The 22320-nt window shown below is 44.8% G+C and overlaps 1 protein-coding gene across 4 annotated transcripts in view; it reads left to right on the forward strand.

The window, feature by feature from the left end:
* LOC144773579 (uncharacterized) overlaps nucleotides 1-22320 on the forward strand; it is a 319451-nt gene that overhangs the window by 227984 nt on the left and 69147 nt on the right. For all 4 annotated transcript variants that reach the window (XM_078658700.1, XM_078658702.1, XM_078658703.1 and 1 more), the window contains exons 9-12: nucleotides 1191-2215; nucleotides 11998-12112; nucleotides 15071-15993; nucleotides 18183-18306. In XM_078658700.1, the coding sequence (XP_078514826.1) occupies nucleotides 1191-2215; nucleotides 11998-12112; nucleotides 15071-15993; nucleotides 18183-18306 (2187 nt within the window). The remainder of the gene's footprint in view (nucleotides 1-1190; nucleotides 2216-11997; nucleotides 12113-15070; nucleotides 15994-18182; nucleotides 18307-22320) is intronic.

Genomic DNA, 22320 nt, shown 5'->3' on the forward strand with positions numbered 1-22320 from the left:
TTCCTGAAGACCTGATTTGCTTGCGTGCTTGCTGGCTGCCACCACTGGGGGGGGAGGGAGATGTTGGGGAGGGACGAGGGGGGGGGGGTTAGTTGGGGTTATTGCCTTCTGTTTCTTCTCCTGTTGCGATTGGCTCTGCCTAGGGAGGACCTCTAGACTCTGGATGATATCTGGGCTGTCCTTTCTGTCTGGAGCTGCGATGTCCACTGTTGACAATCTGTCCTACACGAGAACTGAGCTAAGCGGACATTTCCTTGTTGCCGTATCGGATTATTGCTGGCTTCTTGTGGACTTTGGAGCCTTGTCGCCCTTTTTCTTCAATGATTCAGTCCCTGTCTTTGCTCCCCCTGTGTGGGGCTTTATGGCGTTATGTCGCCTATCTTCCTCTCTTTCTTTCCTGTTCCCCTATTACTGTTTCCCTCCCCCTTCTATTTCTTCTGATATACTGCAAAATAAAAAAAGTTTTTACAAAAAAAAAAAATAACAAACCACAGTGATTGGATCAGCCATTATACCTCTACATAGAGGGTAAAAGTACATAATCTCAGGAGAAGAAGAGAGGTTCTCTGTTGGATGTTTACTTTGGTAGGAATATGCTAGTAGTTTCTGCAGTAAGTAGAAATTTAGTTGTCTTCAGATGCAGTTAATGCAGTACAGTTAGGTGTACACTAATGTACAACTTTCATTAAACAAAAAAATACCTTTAAATGCCTTCCTCGTTTTTCTGCCTTCTCATAAGAATAGCGTACTAGAGAGATGCAGCAGGATAGTAGTTCTAGGGGTATGTGGCCGATTTACCATCCCTCCATGCTGACCTTACCTTCTTCACCTCAAATACTGTTCAATGATTAAACCATGTTCTGTTGCATTTCCTTCCTCAATTTTTAACCCTACAGAGTGCGATACCAACTCGGATGAAACAACAGGGGGAGCTACCATGTACGATCAAGAAAGGGGAGTTCTGTAACAGTATCCGGTGGGCAGGCTGATGGATAGTGATGTCTCTGTAGATAGCAGGACAACAATATCCAATAACCATAGAGTCTCCCAGCCTTCGCCGGCAGGCTATTCTCTGTCTTGGTGGTAGAACAATGTACGGGACTCCTTATGAGCATGACAGTATTATAGGAAAGCGGACATGTGATGGTTTATCCTAGTTAAGTAATTTGTTTATGTTCTTTTCGATGCAGGAGCAAAAGTCAGCGGAAGCATGAAAAGGGACAGCTCTGTGGAATGTGAAGTAAGGCAGGACTCACCTGACTCGATTTCAATAGACTCGGGGCGCAGTGTGTCCCCTAGGGGAGAAGACCACCAGAAGCAGTACAATTGTGAGAAGGAACCTGAAGCTCTCACTGCAGACGTACCCAGTAATAGTGAGATGACTGCAAGTTATGTCAACACTGAGCAGAAAATGACCCATGGGCGTAATGCAACAAAAGAACGGGAACAAAGCTGTCCCAGCAGTCCTACCCCGCTCGAGCAGAACGGAAGCCAGGTGGGAGATTCTCTGAATCTATGTAGAGAGGTCGGTGGAACCGCTGCCAGTAAGATAAAACTAACTCCGCAACCTGAGAGCAATGCCGGTGGGGACACATTCATCTGCTGTGAGTGTGGAGAGGACTTCCAGGAGAGCTCACATTTGATTTCACATGCCAAGGTTCATATGACACAGCTTGGAGATACCAACCGTGGGTGGGACATGCCCTTCATTTGTAGGAAATGCGGGCAAAGCTTCCAGTGGGAATCACAGTGGACCGAACATCAGAAATGCCACTCAGAAGAAAGAACAGTCAGGTGCACAGAGTGTGGGGAGAATGTTCATTACACTTACTCCTCTCTAGAACACATGGGCATTGACATTCAGGAGAACATGTCTCCTGGGGAGCTGCGTTCCATCGAATATCTGCATCTCCTCAAACACCTCAAGACTTGCACAAGTAAGCAGCACACATGTATGGAATGTGGGAAAAGCTTCAAACTCCAGGAGTCTCTTGTTCTTCATCAGAAAAGAACCCACACTGGAGAGAAACCATATACCTGTTCGAAATGTGATATGAGCTTTGCTCGCAGACACGAGTTTAGAACACACTACAAAACACACAGGGACGAGCAGCCATTTACGTGTAACCTTTGTGGCAAAAATTTCAAAGGCTTAGCAAACTTTTCCAGGCACCAGATGACCCACGAGGAACTTGGGGATTCCGAGCGAGAACAGGTAAAAATGTATCTCTTGATTGTAACACCTTGTATTACTCCTACACAACTCAACCGTAAGGCACTCTTGTCTTGTGCATTCATTATACTAAGAAATCGGGTTTAATGTGATGCGTTGCCTCCTCCTTTTCTTTAATGCAGGAAATTCTTATAATATTTTATCACTGTGATTTGTGTGCCCTCTTACTTGTCTCTATACTCTGTTTTAGCTTGAAATTAGTGCATTGCCTCATAGTATGCTTTTATCTTGAAGTCACTCAATCTTGGTTCAGTTTCTGAAGTAGCTTCACCTGACTGAGGCTACCACTTCCCAATTAAGAGCTGGCTGGAATGTGGAATTGCATGTTGCAGCTTACTCCAGCTATGCGCACAGCTTAGCGTTCATTATCAATACTCTTTGGCGCACACTAGCAACTATATGTTACAGGAAGGTAGATTTGTAATCCTGCATGATGTGCTCCAAGGCCGGCTAATCACCCTACCTAATGGTCCTAATGTAGACTGCCCTGACTTCTACGCAGAGTTATGGCACAATATCCTGGGTTTTGGCCCTGATACCATGCTCTGGGGAGGTGACTTCAGTGTGATCCTAGACTAGAGGGCAGACAGGTGCAGTCAGACTTGGCGCCCACATCCTGGTTTGGCCGCCCAGCTACACGCTATTTTTAAGGGCAGCGATCTCATTGACATATGGAAAGTAAAAAAATGCACAAAGGGCAAATGTATTGCCTCTACACTTAACACTTGGATTAGGATTGACTTCTGGTTGATCACTCAAGATCTACTCACCTGGGTGGTCAAAATAGATCAACTTCCCTGGACATCGCCCCTGTCCTTCTTAAGTTCACTCCTCCTGAGGCCCATAATAGAGCATACCCCTGGAGATTTACCCCGCAAGCGCTTAGGAACCCTGTGTTCAGAAACATTCATTCTGATATCATTGAATATTTCTCCTTTAGTGCTCAATCACTGAAGTCCCCATCCATACTATGGGAGACATTCAAAGTGGTAATCCGTAGAGCATGCCTGTCCCGGCAGTTTGGAGTGCTAAAAGTATTACTGGCACAATTAGCTGCTCTCGAAACAGATATCGGCACACTTGAATGTATCTATTATGGGACTGGAGAGATGAGCATCTTTGCTGCCATCAAAAACAAACTCACAGTGTACAAAAAATCTGCGGAAAAGGAACTCTTGTTACCTTGGCTGGGAGGCTGTCGCCAGACAGTGTGGGGAGGGTGATACAGCGGCTAGGCCCGTGCCAGAATTCTCCAAAAACCTTGGGCCAGGGACTATATCTCGGAACTGCTAGATGATTTGCCGAGTTTTATATAGCTCTGGCTAGACCCGGAGGTATCAGAGTGCTAGCGAGTAACACAATTACGTCAGTTACAGGAGCCTAGTATAACATAGAGGAAAAAAAACAGTGTTACACAGTAACATGAGTTACTAGAGCATAGCTTAACATATACACACATCCTATGTAGTATAGAAGGAAGAGGGGAAGAGGGGAAGAATAAAATTGGGTTGGAATGAAGATCAGGGCAGGAAAGACCGACAAGGGGGAAAGTAGTTCAGGGGAACCAAAAAGACAAAGTGAAAGTCAAACAAACCGGCTGATTCGTCGAAAGGCGGGGGAGGAAGGAGACAAGGCGGAGAGACGAAGGAAAGTCAGTCCAATGTCCCACTGAGTATGTGACGGCCGAAGGGGTGACCCATAGCCCTAAGTAGCTTCACCGAGCATTGGCCAGAGTTGCTAGGTCTGCTGCCCCACTATCTATGGGGCCCTCATTACGATTTTTGTCTGAAATTTTTTGAAATGGATGGGAAATCCTAAAGATGTGGAGGCCAGGCAACATAATCTATTGAGACTGGGGGTAAAGTACGGCCATTTCTGAGTCTTGCAGCAGCTCCAGTGCCTTGGGCCACCTCCACCGGGGCCATTACGTCTGTGGCCGCCCTAGGCTATATGGCTGATAAGGGCTGTAGATTACCAATAAGCGTCTACCAGGGGTGATTAGGCGCTGGCCTCTGTAAGTATGCGTTAGCTTCAGCCGGCCGATCGAGTGACGGAAACCTGTGGAAGTCTGCACAGCCCCGACTGCAGCCACAGAGTGAGTACACCAAGTTCCAGTCAAGAGCTCAGTCCGTGCTGCCGAATCAGTAGTCAGGTGGGTGCCAGTCAATGTGGATGCGCAGCATTTGAGTGGGCTAAGGGCGCTGGATACGGTGCGAGCTCGTCTGCCATTGTTTGAGTCGAGGGGCGAGCGTAGGCCGATAGTAAGATTGATGAAGGCCTACCTTGCAAAGAGTCTTTGGTGAGCCGGGGGACACCGATCCTAGGCAGTTACAGCAGTAGTATCCCGGTCCCGCTGAGGCGGCCCAATATGGAGCCCCCTGGACTCGTCCATTTTCAGGTCAGTGGAAGGCCTTTGTTTCCCAGTGCAGAAATGAATACTGGTTGGTAAGAGACTCCAAGCAGTGTGATTGGATTTAAGATGGTGTGGGGTGGAATGAGGATGTAAAGAAGGAGGTGCATAATAGCACAGATGGCATAATATCTATTTTGTCCCAGTACTACACTGACCTCTACAAATCAAATGTGACCCCTGACCCTACCAACCTACAAAAGTTCCTTGACTTAGTTCAGCTCCTCTGGCTAGAGGACTCTCAAAGACAATATCTGGATGTGCCCCTTTCTGTTGAGGACATAGTACAGACCATACAGAGAATGCCTGGAGATAGAGAATCAGAAATCACTACATCCTTCTACAAGGAATACCCTCAAATACTAGCACCCCATCTGCTGCTAGTCTATGAGATGGCTGTACAGACAGGCATACTGGCCCCCTCCCTGTATTGTGATAATCCTGAAACCTTGGGAAGCCGCCTTATAGATGTAATTTGTATTCTCTGCGCTCGATGATCAATGTTGAGATTAAAATATTTGCTAAATTTATTTTGTCCAGACTGCTCCCCCTTCTGCCCGAGGAGCTTAGTTCCTGATGGATCTACTGCTCACAATTCACACACTATGTTTGCAATTCACACACTATGTTTGCACTCCTTCACTCTGTTGATCCTCCACTCAGTGAGGTGGCAGTCTTCCTAGACGGAACTAAAGCCTCCGACTCCTTAGAGTAGGCCTACCTTTTACAGCTCCTGGAGCACCTCAGCATTAGCCCTCACTTTATCTGATAAATTAAGCTACTTTATAGAAACCCTCATTTACTGCTCTGCATTATGCCTGGTTGCCTTTTCTTTTCCCATTGCCCGTGGTGGCACCAGGCAGGGGAGCCACATTCTCACAGACTCCACGCGTACACTTCCAGGTGGATATTAGTCTCTATGTATGCTGACAACGTCAAGTTATATGTCCGCAACCCCCACAGCAATACCTCACCCATAGTACGAGAATTTTTTACATTTTGCAGCTGTGCCAGGATCTGTATTGACTGGTCTAAGTTGGTCATCTTGCCCTGAACCCCCCTGCAGAACCTTTCCCTTCTGAATACCCGATGCAGTGTGTTCTGAGCTGGTTCACTATCTAGGAGTTTGGCCTCGCCCTGAGAGTAGATGTTCTCATGATGGTAAATGGGCGCATTTCGATCCAAGACCACCAAAATAACCAAGGGAGTAGCACAGGGCTCCTCCTGTTTGAGTCCTACTTTATTTAACATTTATGTTACGCCCCTGGTGAAACTAATGAGGACTCTGGGGGTTAGTCCCATCTCTTATGCTGACACCCAGCTTTTACTCTCTTTTGATAAATCTAGTCCTAATATCCAACTCATCTTTATGGAGGGCTTGAAGACCATTGCTGCCCGGATGAGGGTCAATTTCCTCCAACTGAATGCAGAGAAATGGGTAATCATGTTATTTGGAGGTGCAGCAGTAAGCTGGACACCCAGTTGGTGGCCTGAGGAATTGCCCCTACCCCGAAAGCAGTGGTCAAGAATCTGGGAGTCCGCATTGATCAGAAACTTACGCTTGAAGCACATGCCACTACCACTGCGGGAACATGTTTTCACATACTCAGTCTCCTAAGAAGAGTGTTCCCTTTTTTACCATCCTCCTCATGGAAAACGCTGATGCAAGCTCTAGTGCTGAGCCGACTGGACTAATGCAACGCATTGTTGGCTTCGGCCAACGAGGCTTCTTTGGACAAATTGCAGGTAGTCCAGAATACTGCGGCCTGCCTATTAGCGAATACCCCTCTAGAACGGCTTCTATACCGTGTCTAAATAAACTCGGCTGGCTCCCTGTGCGAAAATAGGTGAAATTCAAGCTCTGTTGCACTGTTTTTAAAGCTCTCAATGACCTTGGTCCCAACTACCTGTCTGACTAACTGGTAAGGTTTTCTGCCTCTAGGCTCCATCGGTCAGGACCTAAATTACTTCTTTGCACCCCGAGAATTAAAAAAAAGTCAGCAAAGATGGCAGAGCATTTACTTACCTTGCCCTCTTTTCTGGAATGAACTTCCCCTCTACTTACGTGAATGCCACGACCTCCGACATTTCAGGAAGCTGCTAAAGACTTATCTTTTCGGAGGTGTGTTCGTCTGGCTGTAGTACGTTGCCCCAGCGCAGAGATACCCCTGACGGGATGATTCGGGCGCTATATAAATTAATAAATATCAAATATATATATCAAATGATGATGCATTGATGCTCTGGCTGGTGGAGTGAATCAAGACTTGGTCCTGGCTACTTCCGTCTATGGTGGGTAGGGCGCCATCGCTAAAATGGGAATCCTGCCTAATTTTCTATATTTATTCATAAATATCCCTCTTTCCCTGAGAGCACAAGTCTTCAGGTGCATACGTGTCAATCTCACGGTCCTGGCTTGGGCTGGTAAGCAGCCGAGAGTTACTTGATAAATGCTGACCCTCTCCGTTGCACAGGGTGGACTGCACCGAATATGCACCAAGACTCTTTGTGTGTCCAAGCGCAGTGTGCACTTTTCTGACTTCACCCTCAACTGTCCCAGGCACATCTGGCCATTGAAACAGATGAGTCGGGCCACTTCCATATGAACACTGGTATATATGCCTGTCTGTCAGACGGCCATGCAGAATGGTTGATTTGGTGGCATGCACTGTGTGGGCCTGGGATCAACTGCGTATTAATTCTATGCTTGCTTGTCTATACGCGTTAGATATACGACTCGCTGGAAGCCCCATGCTTCTCATCACCAGTGAGCATGGTGCATGTCTCCAGTTGACTCGGTGACAGCTCCGTCCATTCCGAAACGTATACCCAGATGGACAATTTATCTCATCCCAGCAAATCATGGATGACCCACCACATTGATTCTTGATTTATTCCTGTATTACAGACTCTGGGCAGCGTTTAGAGCAATACATGCCACCTTTCCGGAGGCTCCCCCCAACCTTCAATATTCTTGATACTCTCATAACACTCTCGTCCTCTCCTAAACTTATCACTCATCCATATACAACTAAGCAGCAGAAGGCCCCTATATGTACCCCGAAGATCTGGTCCGCTAGCTGACCTGAGGCCCCAGTTAACGGAAGAACAGTGGCGGGGCTGCTGCTACTAGTCCAGTGCACTCTCGCTGAACCACAGGTTGCCACTCCTGTATATGAAGTTTATACACAGACTGTAGTGCACACTTGTTCAACTATATAAGATGGGTCTCTTGGAGGCTGCTAGCTGTTTCAGATGTTCAGCCGTCAAGGCCACATTTCTTCACCTTGCATGGCAGTGCCCAGGAGTGGCCCGGTTCTGGAAAGAGGTGTTCCACATTAGTGAATGGATCACTGACCATTGCCTACTTAGATCTCCCCTGGTTGTTCTGTTGGGATACCTTAGGGAGCTGTAACTTCCTGTAAGATTGATTCTTGGTTGTTTGATGATCATAGTTTTAGTGTATTGCCTAATTGATATTAACTGGTATCAAAAAACTTTTAAAGAACTAACTGGACATTCAAACTAAGAGTGCCATATCTCTGTAGGTAGGGTGCTCTCTTTCTCGCACAATGCAGCATTTTGCCTACTGTGCTGCATTGTGTAAGAATTTATAAATCTAGCCCCACGTGTCATCTACCGTGTTACAATGTGTCCTCCACCTTCTAAAGTAGGTATTGACTGCTCCACTAAACTGACCTGAAAGAGTCAAGTTGTAAGAACGAGTAATTGATGTGAGGATTGTGATGCATCATACGGTGTGGTTGTGTGATCTCACTGTGTAATGCTCTCATGAAACCATCTTGGGTCCAGTTAGGCTCGTTTGATAAACATTTAGCTCAAGCCTAGGATGCTGTGGCTTCGAGCAGCGAAGCTTAATTAAACAAAGGAACTAGTGTAAAGCATTAAGTCGCACCAAATAACTGAATAAGAAATTCACACAACACCAATTTATAAAAATAGATCACATTTTTTTTAGTTGTAGACACCAAAATGGATGTAAATCTCAGCCTTTTAGTCTAAAGTGCAAACAAGCATTAGTAACCATAAAGTTTTGAAACTTTTGAAAAGTTTTAAAGAGTTGTGTTTGACTACTCTGGCTCGGATTGGGCGACCAGTTACAACAGGGGGAAGGTCAGAGGGGCTAATAAGGAGTGACCTGGTCACTAAAGCAGTCTCAAGTCCAGTTCTACACTCCATCAAAGGACGGTCATAGACTTCAATGGAGTCATCCTAATGCTGAGGATACAGGATGCTGAAAGATGGCCTGGGTGCTGTGAACTCAACGTGGCTCTTCATGTGATTATTCCTCAGTCCACAGTTGAAGTTGGGTGACTTGGGACACAGCAGCCGATGTCCTTCGAAGTCCTCCTTTGTCCAGCAGAAGTCCAGTTACACTTGGCTACTTGTCCCCTGTCACAGCTGGTCCATTGGTTTCCTTTGGTAAGGGCTAATGTCCATCTTTTGCAACAAATCTTCACTCTGATGGCACTCCTGAGTCTGGCAGACTCTGGAACAACTTTTGAGTACCGAAGAGTGGTCTTCTTAGCTGCATGACAGTGGTTATTGGTAATTCGATGAAATCAGCTACTTCAGTTTTATGGCCCTGGTGCTAGAACAGGGAGTCAGTTGACTGACTCTTACAGTTCAACTTTTCTGTCTAGGGCTCAGGAGTATCTTTTCTATGACACAGGCGCATTCCTCTTTGGTAGCACAAGGCGCAGCACGTGCAGTCCAGCAGTTGGTGCTGCCTCTCTTGCCAGGTCAGTGTTCAGCAGGGCAGCCCTTCTTCTGTCCTCTCGCCAGTACAGATGTGATTCGCGGTTCAGGGTGCCACATTTATGCCCAGAAATCAGTCAGGCTAGGCATCTTAGCTATTATAGAGTGCACTATTTAGCCTACTCTCAAGATGTCAAGAGCTTGGTAGCTCACCATAGACTTGTGCCTACCTGTAGGCTACATGCCCGTGGTAAACGGGTTTTGGCAACTGGTTATTCTATCGGTTTCCACAGTGAGCCCATCTACCTGAACAAAGGGGCTGCCCCTCTCGAATGTGGTTTCCATCTGCCCATTAAAGGTGACTTCTTCTTTGAAGCTCGCTTTTTGGCCAGCATCCTGTGTGGCTTCTTCGGAGGGGGAGGTAGCACCTCCCAGTTGTCAGACCCTGCTGTTCCTTACTTTGGAGTCGTTTACACTGCTCTCAGGGGGCAGTAGGCTGGCTGGTGACCAGTATCTGTGAATGGCCACCAGAAAACTGGGCTGCAGAATGGCAACTTTCTAAATGTTACTTTTCCTTAAAAGTGACATTAAATTCAGCATCAGGTTTAATGCCACAATTAATGTTATACCCATTTTAGTAGTGCCATTCAAAAATTATCAAGGCTGAGATGTCACCCTACAATTCTGTGCTGGCCGAAGAGGCTAGTAACCTTTCTACATTAATAAGGACAGTTTGGGGTTTTTACCATTAGGAAACAGTTAAGTTCATGCTCTACTTAGTAGTATACAGATCCCTGCCTTAGGGATGAATAGGCTTTCCTTAGGGGAGACTTACATATAGTATTAAGGAAGGTGTGGCTTTGCCAATGGTTTAAATAGCAAAGTAGATTTAGCATTTTAAAACTGCTCTTCCAGGCTAGAGTGGCAGGCTGGGAGCCATGTTGAACGTTGTCACACTGTGGGTGGCACAATCAGTGCTGCAGCCCTGGGTGCACCTTTGAACTTACAGGCCCTGGGTGCCCTTGGTACCATAACTAGGGACTTATAAGTAACTTAACTTAAGCAAATTGGAGGTAGCAATACAAAATATACTTTGTAAAGGTTTAAAACGCTTCACTGAAGTTTGGTTAGCAGGCTTCAGTGCACTTTCGGAGTCGGAAAACCAGCAGCATCAGTCCAAACTTTGAGGGTGATCATGCAAAAAGAGGCATTTTGTTACAATAAGTTAATTCAATTGGAGTGCAGTGGTACTGTGCCACTGGGATATCAGTGGTAAACTCTGTTGCCCACTCATGATAAGGCCCAGTAAATTCTGATTGACACCGGACCCCAAGTAAAGAGGCCTCACACTCTTGATCTCAGACGCACAGTAGGGAAGGTAGGGAATAACCTAGTAAAGTTACCATAGTCATATCTACAGGCACTTCTCACTTTTTTTAGATGGGCTGTGTAATTCTCAGCTAAGCGAAGTCCCTCCATGAGAGTAGGTTTAACCTTTTGTTCTATTGAATTGTAATTGCATTTGTATAGCGCGTACTATCCCTGATGAGGAGTTTAAGCACTTTCTGCTGGGTAGCACGCTATTCCAGAATCCAAGGCTAGTGGTTATTCTAGTTGCTGTTATTTGCCATTCATGGTTGGTTATTGTAATTAATTTTGTGTTCTTAGGAAACTGTTCCACATATTTCCTCCAGTTTGTGGTAGATTAAGTAGATAGGAGCTAGATGGAGCTCATTGTGTGATCTCATTGCGATGGAAGGTGGGGTGAGTGGATAAGATAGAGGAAGTACGGTGTTGTTAGATTGCATCGAATGGTTACACATAAGGAGAGCTTGTGGTTTGTGAGGAGCGGTATGGCCGGTTTCAAGAAATTATGTGGGGAGTGAGGCTACTCCTAGAGACCATGAGGCTTGTAGAGGATAGAGGTTAAGGAGAGGATCATTTGATTGAAAGGAAGCAGCACAAACAATCTGCTTTTTGAGATAGCATGCAGTCCGAGGATGCTAGGAGTGTAGGCAGAAGGATTGTCGGCCGTGCTATATGTTGTATCACCTTTGGTTGTTCCGTTTGGCTGATGATGGTGTTGAACAGTTTGTTCTTAAATAGGTTACATTAATAGCAAAAATTATTTTGATTCTTTACGACTTTGTACTTGGCTATCTCTAGTGTGAGGTACTGTGTTATGTGGCATATTTGAATATCATTTTTTTTTGTTAGGAATATCCGGTAAGATTTCTTTCTAGACCACTTAAGGTCTGTGATGCTCAGTTCACCTAATGCACATCAATACCTCAGCTGTTTTAAATATATGCTGCAGATTGAGGCCTACTCCATCCCGTGTTCTTAGGTCGCTTGTAGCATGCCATTGATGACAACAACATCTGTCATCTTTGCTTCCCTCCAGGCTGCTTCCAGTCCAGAGCATGGGCAAAGTTCCAGTAATAATGTTTGAGATATGGCGTAGTCAATTTAGTAATCAGATCTTATGAAGTAGAAGGGCTTCCTAATTAAGTTTTAATGCTTTTGAATAGGTCATAGTTTTAGGGTGGCCTGAGCGCAACGGATCACATTCTCTGTGTATGGTACTTGTCTCCTAAATTTGCTTGGATTTCTGACTGATTCTGTTTGGCTTCAGATGCTGCTAAAATTGAATGAAGATTCCAGGATCTTCCCCTTGAATATGGAGCGATGCCAAAGCGAGGCTTACCTCAGTGAGATGGACGCCTGTTCAAAGAATACAAACTCAATGGGTAATTAATCACTCACATACATTTAGGTTATTTATTATGCACTATGGAAGGATGCTTAAAAATGCTTAGTGTTGATTAAGGTTCATTCTCTGAGGTTTGGGATTGAGAAGTTGGACCATAGACAATTTGTGTCAACATTTGACCCTCTGAGTAACTCTTCTGCCTGCGAAAATCATTCCTGCTCCCCCATTCTCTGGGTCAGCTTTCTCCTGCTCCAGATTCTGCTGGTCTATTATTGTTCAGACCAAGTGAGTTTTCAGATGTCTGTACCTGTAATCATATGTGCTCCCAATCTGCACCACAAGTAACCACCCACCAGAAGGTAGATCTGCACTGAACAAGCAATGTGAAGAACATAACACTACAAGCAAGACAGATCAACCCTGGTAAATAATGTGTAGCCCAGGCTTTGTACTGGTTTTGAGTACCTTTTACAGCAGCAAAAACCCACCCCTTGAGATATAATGGCCTGAAAGAAGTGAGATAAATAGCGTTTGTGACCTCGTATATCAGTGTAAGTGCTCTCAGCTTCAAGAACAGGGAAGCTTGATAATGATAAGCCCCCTGAAATAGAGGAGTAGTTGGGTTTGTGACAACAGGATAGATTGGTAGATGGACCACACTGGGAAAACAGAACATGACCTAGCCCAGGAGTACCCCTTAGAAGGAATGACAACCAGACAACTAGTTCTAGCAGCTAAATCTCAACAACATTTGCTGAAGGGTGCACGTGTAACAGAATTCTGGACTCTATTCAACCAATTAAAACGTATTTATTAAACATCCTTTTACCTAAAGGAACAAATAACAAGTACAATTGTAATAGGTATGAAATGTGCAGGCATCAACCACAGTGAGTTTTAGAACTCAGCAGGCCACACAATAAATCCAGCTTCTTGTTCACGGTCCAGTATTCGCGTCTGGCCTTAAGAAGCTGTAATGGCCTCAAATTCATCTACATTTGTGTATTAGAACCACAACATTATGCACAAAAAGGTTTGACCTGTTCACATAAATAGATAGGCATTTACTACTTGTATTGCCACCCTGTTACGAATCTTCCTGTGTTTGAGTATTGTTTCCAAAGTCAAATATCTTACAAAAGTGATCCTGGTGAAGTGAGGTTCCGCTCTCATCTCGCGCATAAGCAGTTGCAGGGGTACATCTTAAAATTCCCGCCAGCGATTGCAGAACTTTGTTTTGAGTTGTGTTGATTCGGAAGGTGTCGTACCACAAATATCAGTACCACCGGAAATGACTGAGATTAGTCTGTCTTTGTAAATTAGTAGTATAAATTAGGGTCTAAGGTGCCCCACAGATGTGTAGTAGAATCACAAAAAGACCAGGGGCCATATGTATCAAGCCAAATTGCATTCACAAACGCCGAAATTCGCAGAATTTCGGCGTTTGCGAATGCAATTTGGCAAATGGTATGTATTAAGCACATCTGCATGCAAAATAAGGAATCACAAAATTTGTGATTCCTTATTTTGCGATTGCATTTAAGGAATCGCAAATTGAGCGATTCCTTAAATGCAATGTAAGAAGCATTATAAAAATGCAAATTGGCCTTAAGGAATCGCAAATTACCACCAACTTCAAGTTGTTGGTAATTTGCGAATACCTTAAAAATTCACTTTTTTGCATTTTTCAAAGTGCACTGTGAAGCACATACATGCCCTTAGGGCATGTATGTGCACCACATGTGCACCCATGCTAATTTCAGGGGTGCATCAGGGTGTTCTTTGGACACCCCTGCACCCTTGAAATTATTCTCAATTTGCGATTCTCAAATTGCGAATCGCAAATTGAGAATAACTTCCCATTCATTCCTATAGGCCTCCTGGCCCATAGGAATGAATGGGAAAGTATTCCTTAATTGCGATTCGCAATTTGCTAATCGCAATTAAGGAATTTTAAGAAATCGCAAAAAAATGCGATTTTCTACATACATACCAATTTGCAAATCTCAAATAGCGATTTCTAAAAAATCGCTATTTGAGATTCGCAAATGGGTACTGTCATACATATGGCCCCAGATCTATTCAATTGCACATGGCGGGAAAGATTCCCAGTATGTGTCTTCCAATGAAAAATAATACTTAGTACATGTTGTTTTTCCCTGGAACAGTTTGCCATCATTTAAAAAATAAAATGCAAATTCCAAACTCCTTGACTGAGGAAGAATTCTGATCCTAAGACTAAGCTGCACATTGTCAGTTTCTGTAGAGCTGCTGTTTTAATGCTGCATCCTGGGCGGAAACCCAACTTTTGTACACAAGTGAGGATTCTTTTTGATCTGCTCAGTTGGGTTGATGCACATTTTTCTGTGACTTTTCAAATGAAAGGGAGGTTTGTGAATGGACGCTACCTATTGTGGCTCTTCGAACAGAGAGAATTATTTTTGAAGGGATTATCGGCTCTTGAGAAAGATCCCAAGATGGAAAACACATTTTATTCAGAAGATCTTTAATATGGTTCTCTTGTGTAGAGTCAGGAGCCTTATGTCCACATTCCCCTTCTTGGTATGTTGTGTCCAGTCGTTTTGTCCAGTTTCATTACTTAGGCCTGGATGGCTTCCAGCAGGTAGGATGCTACGCATTTTTAATGCCACGAAGTCCAACTAAAATGTTTTTTTTTCCTAATGATGTCGACCACTCACAGTGTTATTTAAGTTTCTGCAAGGTAACTTTTTTCAGTGTAGAATATTGTAACAAGCGTGTGTTTTACCCTCTTACAGAGTAGAGAAATATGGTTACAGATCTTCTTTTAGTACTAGCAGTCTAGATCCTTGTACATAGCATATAACGCAAAATTAAAATAGTCAGCAACACTGTCTTGTCAAGATAAATCGCCGCTTTGGGAGACAAACTGCATTTCCAGTTGAGTCTATAATAAAAAAAATCTGTGATAGGTAGATCAGCAGGATACATTTATCTGTCTTTGCTTCATCTCCAGCAGGTGAAGTGTTAATGGTTGGAGGTACTCACAGCCAAAATCCAGAAGAGTGCCCAGTTCAGTTTCAGCCCCATGCTTTTTCTGGAAAATCCATGGATGGGGCACCAACTCATGTTGTGAGCGGACAAAACCAAGATAGTTGGCAAAATCCACAATGGACGCAGGAGCGCAAAGCGTTGTTTGCAGGTGAATGCGAAAGAGGTCTCAGTCGCCAAGCAGCCTTCCCAATGCAGCACAAGTCAGGAGAGGGACCTCATGCGGCAGCTGAACATTGGAGAAACACCTACAATGAGATTCATTTTCCAGAGCAGCAAGAAAACCATGCAGGAGCTTCGCCATTCGTCTGCCACTGGTGTGAAAAGAGCTTCTTTTGGAAGTCGCATTTGTTGATGCACGAAAGGATCCACATGAGCGAGATGCCATTCCTCTGTGAGGAATGTGGGGAGAGATTCCAGTGGCGCTCAGAATGGACTGAACACCAGATGTGTCATACTGGAGAAAGGACACACAGATGTGCTGAGTGTGGCCAAGGCTTCCACCACAGCTATGGTCTTCTAGAACACCAGAGGTGTCATGTGCTGCAGACCACCTCTCTGAGTGTTGACGTGAACCTGAGTTCCTCTGAGTCTCTGAATCTGACTGATCATGACAAGACTTCGGACAGTAAGAAGCTTTTCCAGTGTGACGAGTGTGGGAAGAGCTTCAAACTCAACGAGTCCCTTGTCCTCCATCAGAAAAGAAGTCACACCGGAGAGAAGCCATATAACTGTCCAAAATGTGACATGAGTTTCATACGAAGGCATGAGTTTAGGACACATTACCAACTGCATCGAGCTGAACGGCCATACAGATGTGTCCCATGTGGGAAGAGCTTCAAAGGGAGAATGTACTTTTTGAGGCATCAAAAGGTTCACGCGAGTGAGGTAATGTGCTTGTTGTGTGATACATACTGATATTACATGTTGGGGAAATGTCATGATGTTGCGGTGAGCGATGCCCTGTAAATGTTGCCTTAACATATTGTTCACTATTCTCTTTACCACCTCAATGCTCATTCTCGTTATGCGATTTTTGATTCTGATCCATGTCTTGCGAGACCTCAAGATTCCTCAGTTTACCTTGTGAAGAGGTTGATTTTCTAGTGCTACATCTGAAACCTGCTCCAGCATGCCTTTTAGGTACCCCTGGTATTTGGCCCACCCCTCTTTCTCTGTGTAACCCTAAGGGCTTAATCCAATATTTGGAAAGCAGAACCAGTGTGTTCCTCCTGGAATAATACAACAGCACAACACTGGTCCCTTCCCTTCTAAAGCTCCAGGGATGGAGTTCAGGTGCAATAGCTGCTTACCCCCCAATGAACATCTTTCTACAAGGCATGCTCCGGTAGTCTTTGCATACAGAAAGAAAGTGCAGAGATTGTTGAGGATGTGTAGCTGCAGCAGCCCCCACACTCAAGCAGGCTCTTGCGCATCCTTTGCCAGGGATGCCTGTGGCTCCCTCCAGAGGTACCTTCCACTAATCCATCAAACTTTGGGCCAAACACATGAAGCAGGGGAGTCAAAAGAGCATCAATCTGTTTATGTTATTTTATATTTTATGATACGTTATGTTTTAGCGTTGAATAGCATGCTACTTGTGTGCAATCATCGCATCGAGTTGAAGCGATTACAGACAGACCTGTATGTTTGTTTGGAGATTGTGTGGCTGTTGTATGTGAGAAGAGCTAGTTGTGATGAGTGTGTTCCTCATATGTTGTGTGGTCCTTTTGCAGTGAACTTGACATTCCTTGTACTTGTGTACATGTAAACCTAGCTAGAGAACCAACAGATGTTTTACAAAGAAGCAGGCTGCAAGTACGTGCTTAGTGTATAAGTTGGAAATGCTCCTTGAAGAGGTGAGCCTTCGGTTTGCTTCTGAATTTTAGGAGAGTTGAAGGAGTTCTAATGTCTGTGGGGATGTTGTTCTATGTAAATGAAGACCTGTCTCTTGATCTTTTCCTATTTGCAAAGCTTTGGTTTCATTCCAGCGGTCTCCTGGCTCCTGGTTTGATCCTGTTCAATGTGAGGGGTTGGCTTCTCTGCCAGGTGTGCATGGTAGGTGTTGCTGATGGCCTTGCATGTAATGCAGCAGGTCTTAAAGATGATGCAAGTCTGGAGGGGGGACCATTGTAATTCCTTTAGTGTAGTAGTGATATGACTGAACTTCTTCAAGCCCATTGAAAAGAGAGCCTGAATATTGCCCTTCGTGCGTGCTTGTGTGCTGGTGGGGGGCATGCTCTTGAGCAAAGCGATGCCTCTATCCTAGTGGTTGAGACCAGGGCTTGCTTGGTTGTTTTTGAAAAGTTTCACTTTGTTCTTGAGGTAGAGCTTGTATATTATTGTCTTCTTCTTGGCTATATTTTTCTTACAGCAAAGGTTGTCACCAAGTGTAAAACGAAGCAATTTAGCTTTGGTAGTTAGAGGGGTGAAGCCTTCAAGCAAAGCGTTTTATTTGCGGATCAGTATTACCAAATTTCTAATTCAATGTTTTATTTATTCATGAATAGTGGAATAACATGGATGTTGTACACACCCTGTCCCATCAATTGGAGGCAGGTGGTGGTAACCAGGTGCAAAATATGAACGGGGTGAGAAAATAATTTTGTATTGGCAGAATGGCTACACTTTATGCTCTGATGAGCTGCACTCAACTGATTAGCTCCAGTCAAACCAGCAGCGGCTCCTCCGCTGAGGCAGAGGAGCGTTGCTCACTGTGCTGTGAGCAGTTTGCAAAGGAAAAATAAAATGATAATAACATATTGTTAATATAATTTTATTTCTGTACTGGCTCAGTTCTAGGCGCAGGGCAGGACTGTCCAGAGCAGGAGGAGTGGTGGGCACTCTCCTAAGTGCGTATGTCGGTTTGGCCGGCCATCTTGGGCCGATCAAACAGTCATGTGCACTTAGCTTGTTCTCCACCCGGACCCGGCTGTATTGCACAGCCTGGGTGAAGAACATGCACAGGCTCAGTCCCTGTCTGAGCGCTGAACCACGGCGCTCAGACCAATCACAACGCTGCTGTCATGCTGGTGCTCTTTCAGACTTACTGAGTAACTTGACTCTCTCTGTTTTAGATGATGCTCTCTGCCAAACAGGGGGTATTGCCTCTCCGCGAAGGGGGCTCCAGAGGTGTTGCACAGCTGAAGATAGCGCTTCCTGTACAAGAGGCAAACAGCTCCTCTCAGGCCCTGTCACAAGGTAAGGGTGTGCTCAGCATGGAAACATGTTTCATGTTCTGCTAATCTGGCAGAGAATGGATCACAGCATAATTCAGCAGCGTTTTGTGAACATGCTATTTATTTGTAAAGAAAAGTGGTCTGTCACCTATTTTTATTTGTGTACACATTAAATGTAAGGAAATCCTTGAAAGTGATTACTATGTCTACATTTAGGGAGGTTATATGACTCCTGACAGTTAACAAGCATGGGCAAAGACAATAGGTCTCACTTGTGATACCGGGACGCAGACCCCTTGGCTTTGCCAGTGTATTTTTCCTGAAATGTATGTGGACTGGACGTATGAGCGTGCCACCTGGAATCGTTTTTGTTAAAGCTTAAAAAAAAAATGCCTAGATGGAATCTTGGAATGATTTTCCTTAAAGCATAAGAAAAAGCATTTTATGATGGTCTCTATGTATGGGTAGGCATGCATGCACGCTGCTGATTATATTGAAATGGTTTGAAAGCCATTCGAAGATGACTGCCCGCTGATACAGTGACGAGCGCTATATGGATAGAGAGGTGTAATAAGCAGTCGCACTGGGGGTTCATTTTTCAATCAAGAGAGTGGGATGGGACAGAAGAGGGAGCAGGGAGAATAAGGAAATACAAAGAGGGTAAGAAATGAATCTCTCATGTACTGCAATGCAAGGTCCTGATATCATCAGTAGAAGGATACAACCCACCCAGTTAAAACACATTGACCACTGTGCCACTGGAACCAGGCTCCACCTGACTAAAAAGACCCAACTAGAGCGAAACCGCTCTTCGTTGCTTGTGTTCTGGTTCGGTGTTTGGGGCTGAACTAGTCCTATTGGAGCAAAACCAAGGCTGATTTGCAAATGGCTGATTCTAATCTGAGTTGGCAAAAAAGTGATGGACTGTGATGCGGCCCGAGTAATTACCAGTGGCTGAGATTACTTCAAGCATTCCATCCATCCCCTTTTTGTATACTTCAGAAAAGCTCCTTGGGCATGACAAACACAAGAATAGGGATGAAAAGCATTGCATCAGGGAACTGAGATAGAATGGAAAGCCATTGAATCGCGAGAAAGAGGTGGACCCAAAGCCCACTCTTAGTCTATGTTGGATATAATTGGCCTGTTGTCAACAAACAGCTAAGGCTGCCTCTAGTGAGACCTAGATCTAAAAGTGCATGCAATAAGATGTACAATTGCTCTTCATTTACACACATGGTCTCATGTAGTTGCAAAAGTCTATACCACAAGCCCAATCCTAGTTCCTTCTCACGTTACAATTGTTAATAAGAGCTCATCATGTATATTGTACCACATTGTGGCCCGGTTAACAGTGACATTGCATTGTACTGTGAGGGGAATCTCTAATTCATACTGCTCATCTGGAGTACTTTCCTCTTTTGACATCACTTGCTGCCTGTTAGAAATGCCCATCTTTTGCATGGTATTCCACCAGATTTTTGCCACATTTTGCAGAACTCATTTCCGCTGTACTTAGGACCCTGCACACTTTACTCCTTATAATCAGTGGAACCTACTTGTACTTTCCTCCCTAAACATGTTAGAATTGGCCTACCCCTAATTGGTGCATTTCATTTACTTGTGAGTCCCTCATATATAGTACCACACATACAGACACCTGTAAAATAAATGCTGCTAGTGGGCTGCAGCACTAATTGTTCCACCCATTATTATAGCCCTGTAAAAGATTGTGTATCAAAAGGACTGGGACCCGGTAGTATCGCACAGGGGTCTCTTTGAAACCATGTTTTTGACCCTTAACAGCTACTTTCGATCATTGGGATGTTATCCTAAACTGACGTACTAGTAACATAATTATCGGGTCTATCCTCCACCAGGAGGGGGTCTCGCAAGACAAAGAGACAACATGCGATCCATTATAGCTAGGTAGTGATCTAATATTTCCTCCCATCCCAAGGCAACAGGAATTTATTAAAACATGGCAGGTGTAAGGTTAAAAAAGAGAAAAGATGTGTCTAGGGAAATATAAGGTGTTCCTCACATCAACATACATATCAAGTCAACATGTTTTAGCCTACTTGCGCCCATACGGTTTTTCCTTATGAACTACAAGAAAACACTGACCAGGTGGCTTTTGAGGCTATGAAAAATAAAAACAATATACTCGGGTCTTTAATTGTTTAACCCCTTCCACACTCATGACGAGCTGGGCTCGTCATGAGGTAGCCTCCTCGCACGCTCATGACGAGCCCAGCTCGTCATGAAACAATGGGAATCAACAAATATCAGCACAGGAGGGGAATATGCTGAGCATCGATGTGGTTAAAGAGAGAACATCCCTCATGGATTCACCTAGTTATTACGGATCCCACACTGTCTCTTTGTCTTGAAGTCCCACTCCTGGTGTGAGGGTAGACCCGATGACGATGCTACTGGTTACTAGTACATCAGTGGGATCTCGAACCCTTGGTATGATGGCAGACTCAATGAAGACAGGCGTGCTATGCGAATGGCAAAACGCACATGGAGATCTGTCCCCTCATCACGGCATCGCAAAATACTTAAGAGCAAGAGAAATGCCTACTTTAGGAAAATAAAGCGCGCGAAATCTGATTTCTTCAGCCTTCAGCTGGACCAAGCAAAAAACATACCAAGAAAGCTGTTCGAACTAGTCAAAACTCAAACCGAGACGCAACCCTTACAATCTAACAGCACAACAAGCGAGATCCCACACTGTGAAGACTTTTCTGCTTTCTTTAAGCTAAAGACCGACAACATAAGGAGTGACCTCCTTAATGATGTAAGTCGATACCCGAGCATCATCAAAAGGCCCGACACCCAACCTAAAAATAACGCTTCCTGGTCGTCTTTCGACACCTACTCTGAAGAAGCAATACACAAACTGCTCGGCACCTTGAAGCCTTCTAATCACCTCACAGACCCACTACCTGCCAATGCTGTTAGAGACTTCATCCCCGTTCTTCTCCCACTCTGGACTAAAATCATTAACAGCTCCCTTCAGCAAGGTCTCATCCCAGACTCCCTCAAAGTGGGGCAAGTCACGCCCATACTCAAGAAACCTACAGCTGACCCGGCTGACTTAAACAACTACCGCCCTATCACCAATATCCCCACTCTGGCCAAGCTGTTGGAAAAATGTGTGCAACTCCAACTAACAAAACACATTGACCAGTTCGAACTCCTCGACCCTCATCAAACAGGCTTCCGAGCGAAACACAGCACGGAAACGGCCATGACACACATAATTGATGACGCCCTCCAAATCCTGGATCGCAACGACTCCTGCCTCCTCATCCTCCTGGACCTCTCCTCAGCATTCGACACGGTCAAACATGAGAACCTATTAGAGCTCCTAAATACCAGAATGGGCCTATCCGGGACTGTGCTCAAATGGTTCACTTCCTTCCTACACAACCGATCCCAGAAGTTCAAGATCAACAACGTGCTGTCCTCTCCAGTGCCAGTAGATTTAGGCGTCCCACAAGGATCTTCCCTCTCACCCACGCTGTTCAACCTCATCATGGAACCACTCGCTACCCTGCTCCAAGCATCCAATGTACACTTCCATATGTATGCCGATGACACTCAACTTTACCTAAAGGTACAATCCCCGGAAGATATCAAACTTCTGAACTGCACACTTAGGAACACCCAATCTTGGTTGGCTGACAATCACCTCAAACTAAATGCGTTGAAAACTGAGTTCCTCCTGATATCACCCCCTGCGAAAATTACCACCACCCAAATATGGCTCAATCACCTAACAGCATTCAATGTCCGACCCACCATCGTGGACTCTGCGAAATCCTTAGGTATCACACTTGAAGCAAATCTCAATATGCAACAGCACATTAGCAAAGCAACGAAAGGAGCTAACTTCCAAATCAACACTCTGAGGAAACTCAAACCCTTCCTCCCAGCCAAAGATTTCCTAACTACTGTACAAGCCCTAGTCATCCCCCGCATAGACTATGGAATTGTGGCCCTCAGTGGTCTCCCTCAAGCAACAACA

The sequence above is a fragment of the Lissotriton helveticus genome, chromosome 8 (genome assembly GCF_964261635.1).
Source record: "Lissotriton helveticus chromosome 8, aLisHel1.1, whole genome shotgun sequence".
NCBI lineage: Eukaryota > Metazoa > Chordata > Amphibia > Caudata > Salamandridae > Lissotriton > Lissotriton helveticus.